Source organism: Palaemon carinicauda, chromosome 39 (assembly GCF_036898095.1).
Source record: "Palaemon carinicauda isolate YSFRI2023 chromosome 39, ASM3689809v2, whole genome shotgun sequence".
NCBI lineage: Eukaryota > Metazoa > Arthropoda > Malacostraca > Decapoda > Palaemonidae > Palaemon > Palaemon carinicauda.
Genome location: NC_090763.1, coordinates 34,627,716 through 34,635,215, shown reverse-complemented (window position 1 = coordinate 34,635,215; position 7,500 = coordinate 34,627,716). Strand labels below are relative to the sequence as shown.

The 7,500-nt window shown below is 34.4% G+C and overlaps 1 protein-coding gene across 1 annotated transcript in view; it reads right to left on the bottom strand.

Annotated features, from left to right (window-relative positions):
- Positions 1 to 3,725: 3,725 nt before the first annotated feature.
- Positions 3,726 to 7,500, bottom strand: part of LOC137630833 (uncharacterized) — an 8,278-nt gene continuing 4,503 nt past the window's right edge. The window contains exon 2 of the mRNA XM_068362378.1: positions 3,726 to 5,486. Coding sequence (XP_068218479.1) covers positions 4,446 to 5,486 — 1,041 coding nt within the window. The 3' untranslated portion in view covers positions 3,726 to 4,445. The remainder of the gene's footprint in view (positions 5,487 to 7,500) is intronic.

Sequence of the window (7,500 nt, the reverse complement as noted above, 5' to 3'; positions counted from 1 at the left end):
TTATTTTTCCCTGTTTGAGTCCTTGGACTTATAGCATCCTGCTTTTCCAACTAGGGTTGTAGTTTACCTAATAATAATAATAATAATAATAATAATAATAATAATAATAATAATAATAATAACGGGCTACGTATGAAAAAATGAAAAGTTTCGGGCTGCAATATTTGAAGGAGGCCGCACCCTGCTGAAAGGTTGGGCAATCTATAACGGAGAAAAATTAATAATTTCTAAATTATATTGCACTTTTAAAGAAAACTGCATTGTTTCGCAATGGCAAAAGTCAGTGTACATTGTCTTGTATTTGCAAGAATAAATCTACATTATTTTGCACTGGCAAAATCTGCATTATTTTGCACTGGCAAAATCTGCATTATGTTGCACGGGCAAAATGTGCATTATGTTTCACAGGCAAAATCTGCATTATTTGCCACTGGCAAAATCTGCATTATATTGCACTAGCAAAATCTGCATTATTTGGCACTGCCAAAATCTGCATTAAGTTGCACTGGCAAAATTTTGCATTATTTCGCATTGGAAAATCTGCATTATTTGACACTGGCAAAATCTTCATTATTTGACATTGACAAAATGTGCATTATGTTGCACTGGCAAAATCTGCATCATTTTGCACTGGAAAAATCTGCATTATTTGACACAGGCAAAATCTGCATTATATTGCACTGGCAAAATCTGCATAATTTTGCACTGGCAAAATCTGCATTATTTGCCACTGGCAAAATCTGCATTATATTGCACTAGCAAAATCTGCATTATTTGGCACTGCCAAAATCTGCATTAAGTTGCACTGGCAAAATTTTGCATTATTTCGCATTGGAAAATCTGCATTATTTGACACTGGCAAAATCTGCATTATTTGACACAGGCAAAATCTGCATTATGTTGCACTGGCAAAATCTGCATTATTTGACACAGGCAAAATCTGCATTATGTTGCACTGGCAAAAAATCTGCATCATTTTGCACTGGCAAAAAATCTGCATCATTTTGCACTGGCAAAATCTGCATCATTTTGCACTGACAAAATGTGCATCATTTTGCACTGGCAAAATCTGCATTCTATTGCACTGGCAAAATCCGCATTATTTTGCATTGGCAAAAGTTGCATTATTATGCATAGGCAAAATTTGCATTATTTTGCACTGGCAAAATGTGCATTATTTTGCACTGGCAAAATCCGCATTATTTGGCACTGGCAAAATCCGCATTATTTTGTACTAGCAAAATCTGCTTTATTTTGCACTATCACAATCTGCCTTATTTTGCACTAGCAAATCTGCATTATTTTGCACTTGCAAAATCTGCATTGCTTTGCACTTGTCAGAGTGAATCTACATTTTCTTGCATTTGCAAGAACCAATCTGCATAATTTCACTACTGTTTTTTCTGGATTGACCTTTGAAGATGCAACAATTTTCCAAAGTGTAACGTCTAATCCGAGTTTTGAAATATAATCCATTATAAATGTAATTAATTTATAATCTAAATTAAATCGAAGAATGTTTTTTTTTTCTGGGCTTCTGTATCTTTAAACATAAAAAAAAATCAAAACCACCAATTATTTTGTTTCATGCAATGGTTTTATGGTTATTGCTTCCCTATATCTTTAAACATTATAAAAAAAGAGACTAGAAACCCATCAATCATTTGATTTCATGCAATGTCATTAAGGTTATTGCTGCCATATAACTTTAAACATAAAATTACTCTAAGCACACCAATCTTTTGATTTCATGCAATAGCATCAGGGAATTACAACTATATATCTTCAAATGTTATAAAAAAAGACTCCAAAATCCATCAGTCATTTGATTTCATGCAATGGCATCAGGGAATTGCTACTATATATCTTCAAATGTTATAAAAAGAGACTCGAAATTTATCAATCATTTGATGTCATGCAATGGGTTGCTGTGGCCTGATTGGTAACGTCTCTGCCTGGTGTTTGCCAGTCGGGGGTTCGAGTCCCGCTCAGACTCGTTAGTGCCATTAGTGTCTGCAACCTTACCATCCTTGTGAGCTAAGGTTGAGGGGCTTGGGGGAGCCTATAGGTCTATCTGCTGAGTCATCAGCAGCCATTGCCTGACCCTCCCTGGTCCTAGCTTGGGTGGAGAGGAGGCTTGGGCGCTGATCATATAATATATGGTCAGTCTCTAGGGCATTGTCCTGATTTCTAGGGCAATGTCACTGTCCCTTACCTCTGCCATTTATGAGCGACCTTTAAACCTTTTAAACCTTTAATGGCATATTTGATTTCATGCAATGGCATCAGGGAATTGCTACTATATATCTTCAAATGTTATAAAAAGAGACTCGAAATTTATCAGTCATTTGATTTCCTGCAATGGCATTAAGTTTATTGCTTCCACATTCTTTCAAACAATACAAAAAAAAGTCATAAATCAACAAAAGTACTATACGTCTCCCGTTCCATTAGCGTGACGAGTACCTGTCATCCCACAGACGCCGACACCAAACCACTATTCTGGCACGTGACCAACATTTGTTCTCCTACTCGCATGTAAATCTAAAGTCATACGTGATTGGCAAGAACTCATAAGACATGATTTAATCCTCGCTATTAATATTTCCCCAACTGCTAAAATATGTGGAGGAAATGTGCTGATAAATATACCAGAAGTGTCACCTTAAGCAAGGAATGACGAAAGACTAGATTTAGAAATTGTCAAGTGTCATGGCCTTGGCTGGGAGGAAGATAAAGGTATTTTTTTCGGATCTGTTCCTTTGTTTTCTTTATTTATTCCTTCTTTTTTTGCTAAGTCAAGCTTTGTTTATTCATTTTTTTTTTTGCATGCCTTATACTCATCACTTGGATAGTTCATTTTATTCCTTTTTTTTTCCAAGTCAAACTTTGTTTATTCAATTTTATTTGCCTATCTTTTACTCATCACTTGGATAGTCCAGTTTATTCCTTCTTTTTTTTTTTTTTTTTTTTAAGCCAAACTTGGTTTATTTAATTTTATTTGCCTATCTTTTACTCATCACTTGAATAGTTCAGTTTATTCCTTTTTTTTTCAAGTCAAACTCTGTTTATTTGCCTATCTTTTACTCATCACTTGGATAGTTCAGTTATGCTTGTTGACTGATTACTATAAAGGAATCACATGTTCTAATTCTTTTAGCTATTAACAGTTCTAAAAATAATAGCCTTTCTCTAAATATTTTTTCTAATTAATTTAGTCATACCATTGGATATTTATGATATTTATTGCATTATAATCTGTACATTCTTGCACTTCAAAGCATTAGGATTCTTGAGTATTCAATATCCAAACATTTAATGTATTAGCCTCCTGGAAAGTACAGTGGTAACGTGTTCGCCTAGCATTCACATGGCAGCAGATCGATCCCAGCCCGGGACCATGAGTTTAAGCTGTTTACTGGGGAGGTCACTGCTATGGTTGGGCACCACAGTGTGGGGTTGGGTCTACCCGGCTGAGGTTCTGGTGAGTATCTACTCACATGAAACGAACTGAAACCAGACATATTTATCTTTACCTTTCCCCAGAAAAAAATAACTTGGTTCATATAACTTTGAAATTAATTCTGAAAGATAAAAATACTATTGGCGTGGGAATAAAGATTTCGTAAACATATCCATCTTCAGGTGAAAGGAGATAAAAAAAAACTCGTTATGTATACAGAAGTCGAGAAGATAAGAAAAAAGGTATTTAGGGAAATTCAACGTCTTCGAAAGAGTTTATTTACAAAATCTAAAAATAGATTTGATTTGAATTATGATTTCGTTTTTGTTACATACTGCTGTGTGTGTGATAATCCCATTTTATGAGCCTCATAATTTTTTTTTTTTTTTTTTGCATTATATATTTAAGTTTTTATTTTCATTTTTGTATAATCTGTGATAACGATGAAGTCATCAAGATAAAATACCAAATTCTTCTACAATTAGCCAATGCTCAGGGTATAAGCCAGAGACAGGCCATGTATGGGGTCACCTCACATTGCTAAATCTACAATAAATTAACTGAAATGGACGACTTTCCAGGGAATGTCTTGCGAACTGGTCTGTTGTCATACAAACCAGCAGATACAGTTAAATGGAACTTCAGAACAGCTGTCATTAGAGTTCAACTAAGTCTGTATAAACATTGAAAAGTATCCACTACCGTGCAGATAGTTAAAAATATCCACTACTAGATGGTTTCCAATGATGGTTCTACTCTTACAGATAAAACACAGAGCGCTGAAGCAGCCAGTACGTTATGTATAAAAAATATCAAAGTATTCTCCTGTATGATAAAGGCTTCCACTGACAGCTGATGAAATCCGTAAAACTGAACACAACCCAAAAGAGCACTGAGGGAATAAACTAGTAATAAAGTCTTTTGCTATTTATTTGAGAGTTTGTATCTAATATATATGTTCTAAAGTCTTAAAGATTAGAAACTACGCTGCAGTCTTTTTAGGAGCCCAGGTTTTACCAAGTACCTTATAACCACCCATATCATCAGCAACATAGGACACTCTCTGTAATTTACCATTGGTGTCTATGTAGGTGTATGATCCTCTGGTGACGCCGTCAGGTGTCTGGATTCGGTGCTTAGAAGAATGGTCACCTCCCTGTCCATACTGAAATCTGGCTAATTCCTCTTCAGCAAGGAACTGGGAGAGAACTTTTGAAGGAACTGCTTTGGAGAAACCTACACCAACAGGTAAATAACTTGGTAGAGTTTGATGGATCAAGGTAGGATGAGGCTTGGCACTGTCCAGTGATGGAGCTGCGAAAGGCACATAAGACATTTCCAGGGGAACTGAGGCAGTATGGAGTTGATTGACTGCAGACCCAGAGGTCTGAGAACGTTTGCTTCTAGCTGCTTTTACCTCGGCAACTGCTTTTAAATGAGCAGCTGCTGCCTCTTCAACTTCCAGAGTACGGCGTGCTGCTTTGATTTCGGCGACGGCCTTCAAGTGAGCAGCAGTGGCAGCTTCAACTTCTGGGGTGGGTTTCACTGGTTCAGGCAGAAGCATTTTTGGTATCACAGGAGCTGCAGGTGCCGAGGGAAGGTTAGTTGCCTCCACACGAAAGCCGTTGTCATCAGCTACGTAGTTAGCGGTCTGCAGCTTACCATTTGCATCTAGATAAGTGTAAGAGCCCCTAACAGCACCATCTAAAGTCCTAACTTCATGGGCTATAGTAGCATCTCCTACATAGCCAAAGGCATACTGTCCAAGCAAGTCCTGGCTGTGATACTGAGTCTTTAGGACGGTCGGCGTCTCCTCTTCGGGGGTTGAAATCCCATTGCTGGGAGGATCTTGTATGGGGGGATGAACCCCTGTGATGATGGGATTCGACTTGTAGGGTTGGGCTGGGGCTCTGAAGGCATAGGCAAACCCAGGGGCTACACCCGGGGTATTTCCTACTGGGCTGAAGCTGACAACAGTCGTTGGCTTGCACCAACAGACCGAAATTAGTGAGAACCACAACACCTGGAAAGAGAATTGTCATGACAGATCAGTTGAGCCTTTTAGGAAGATTTGTGTCGATTTGAAGCTCTCTTAATTTTACAAATATAAAGTAGTTTCCTCCTGGTGTATTGTAGGTCTACATGTCTCCGTGTGCAATACATGTAAACGTAATTGCAAGTAAATTTAGCATCCATGCTAGAATTTTATGTATATATCCATATATAAATATAAGTATATGTATATATATAGTTAGATAGATATATAAAAATATACGTATGTACAAATATATTTAAAAATACACAGTATAATACACACACACACACACACACACACATGTATATATATATATATATATATATGTATATATATATATGTATATATATACATATATACACATGAATGCATATATTTATATATATATATATATATATATATATATATATATATATATATATATATATATAGTTATATACATAATACAGATACACGGTAAATACACACATACACACATATATACAAATACGTGTGAGTACAAATTTGTTTATTGGTCGAATACATGAAATTTGTTCAATATTGATAGCGAGAGTAAGTAGTTTTTTTTTAAAACATATTTTACGTCTCATATGACATCCTTCTCTCGTCTCGTTCATCAAATCATAGTAAGGAAAACTTAATGAATGAAACGTTTAGAGCAATAGTTCATCAAATTATAGTAAATAAAACTTAATGAATGAAACGTTTAGAGCAATAGTTCATCAAATCATAGTAAATAAAACTTAATGAATGAAACGTTTAGAGCAATAGTTCATCAAATCATAGTAAATAAAACTTAATGAATGAAACGTTTAGAGCAATAGTTCATCAAATCATAGTAAATAAAACTTAATGAATGAAACGTTTAGAGCAATAGTTCATCAAATCATAGTAAATAAAACTAATGAATGAAACGTTTAGAGTAATAGTTCATCAAATCATAGTAAATAAAACTTAATGAATGAAACGTTTAGAGCAATAGTTCATCAAATCATAGTAAATAAAACTTAATGAATGAAACGTTTAGAGCAATAGTTCATCAAATCATAGTAAATAAAACTAATGAATGAAACGTTTAGAGTAATAGTTCATCAAATCATAGTAAATAAAACTTAATGAATGAAACGTTTAGAGCAATAGTTCATCAAATCATAGTAAATAAAACTTAATGAATGAAACGTTTAGAGCAATAGTTCATCAAATCATAGTAAATAAAACTTAATGAATGTAACGTTTAGAGCAATAGTTCATCAAATCATAGTAAATAATGAATGTAACGTTTAGAGCAATAGTTCATCAAATCATAGTAAATAAAACTTAATGAATGTAACGTTTAGAGCAATAGTTCATCAAATCATAGTAAATAAAACTTAATGAATGAAACGTTTAGAGCAATAGTTCATCAAATCATAGTAAATAAAATTAATGGATGAAACGTTTAGAGCAATAATCATGATGTTTTTACAATAGCTATCCCTACTTTCCTCAAAAAAAAAAAAATCCGATTTAATCCTGCTTCTATAGAGTTCATTCAACTTATGTTCAGTCATCCTATTACTGTTAAGTATTTCTGAATAATGTACCAATCATTTGACTAATAGGTCAGTCATGCCATTACTCTCAAGCATTTCTGAATAATGTTCCAATTATCCTGAATTTAGATAATGTATTTGACTAATAGGTCAGTCATCCTATTGTCATCGAAGTCATTTCAGTCTTATTCTATTCATATTGTTGGTATAGATATCTTTCAGTATTCTAGATTTATATTGGATTTTTCTATCAGTATTTTAGATTTATATTGGATTAACATAACAGTCAATTACCACTTTATCAAAAATGATTTAAGAATATACGTAATTCAATGACCAAATAAAATAAGTTATTGTTAGTACAGTAAGGTCAAAGGTTACACGGGGGTCATTGCTTCTTACAAATGACAAAGAACACAAATGTATCCCACAAAGGCTGAGCATCTATACTATTTTCCTCTTCCTTAGAG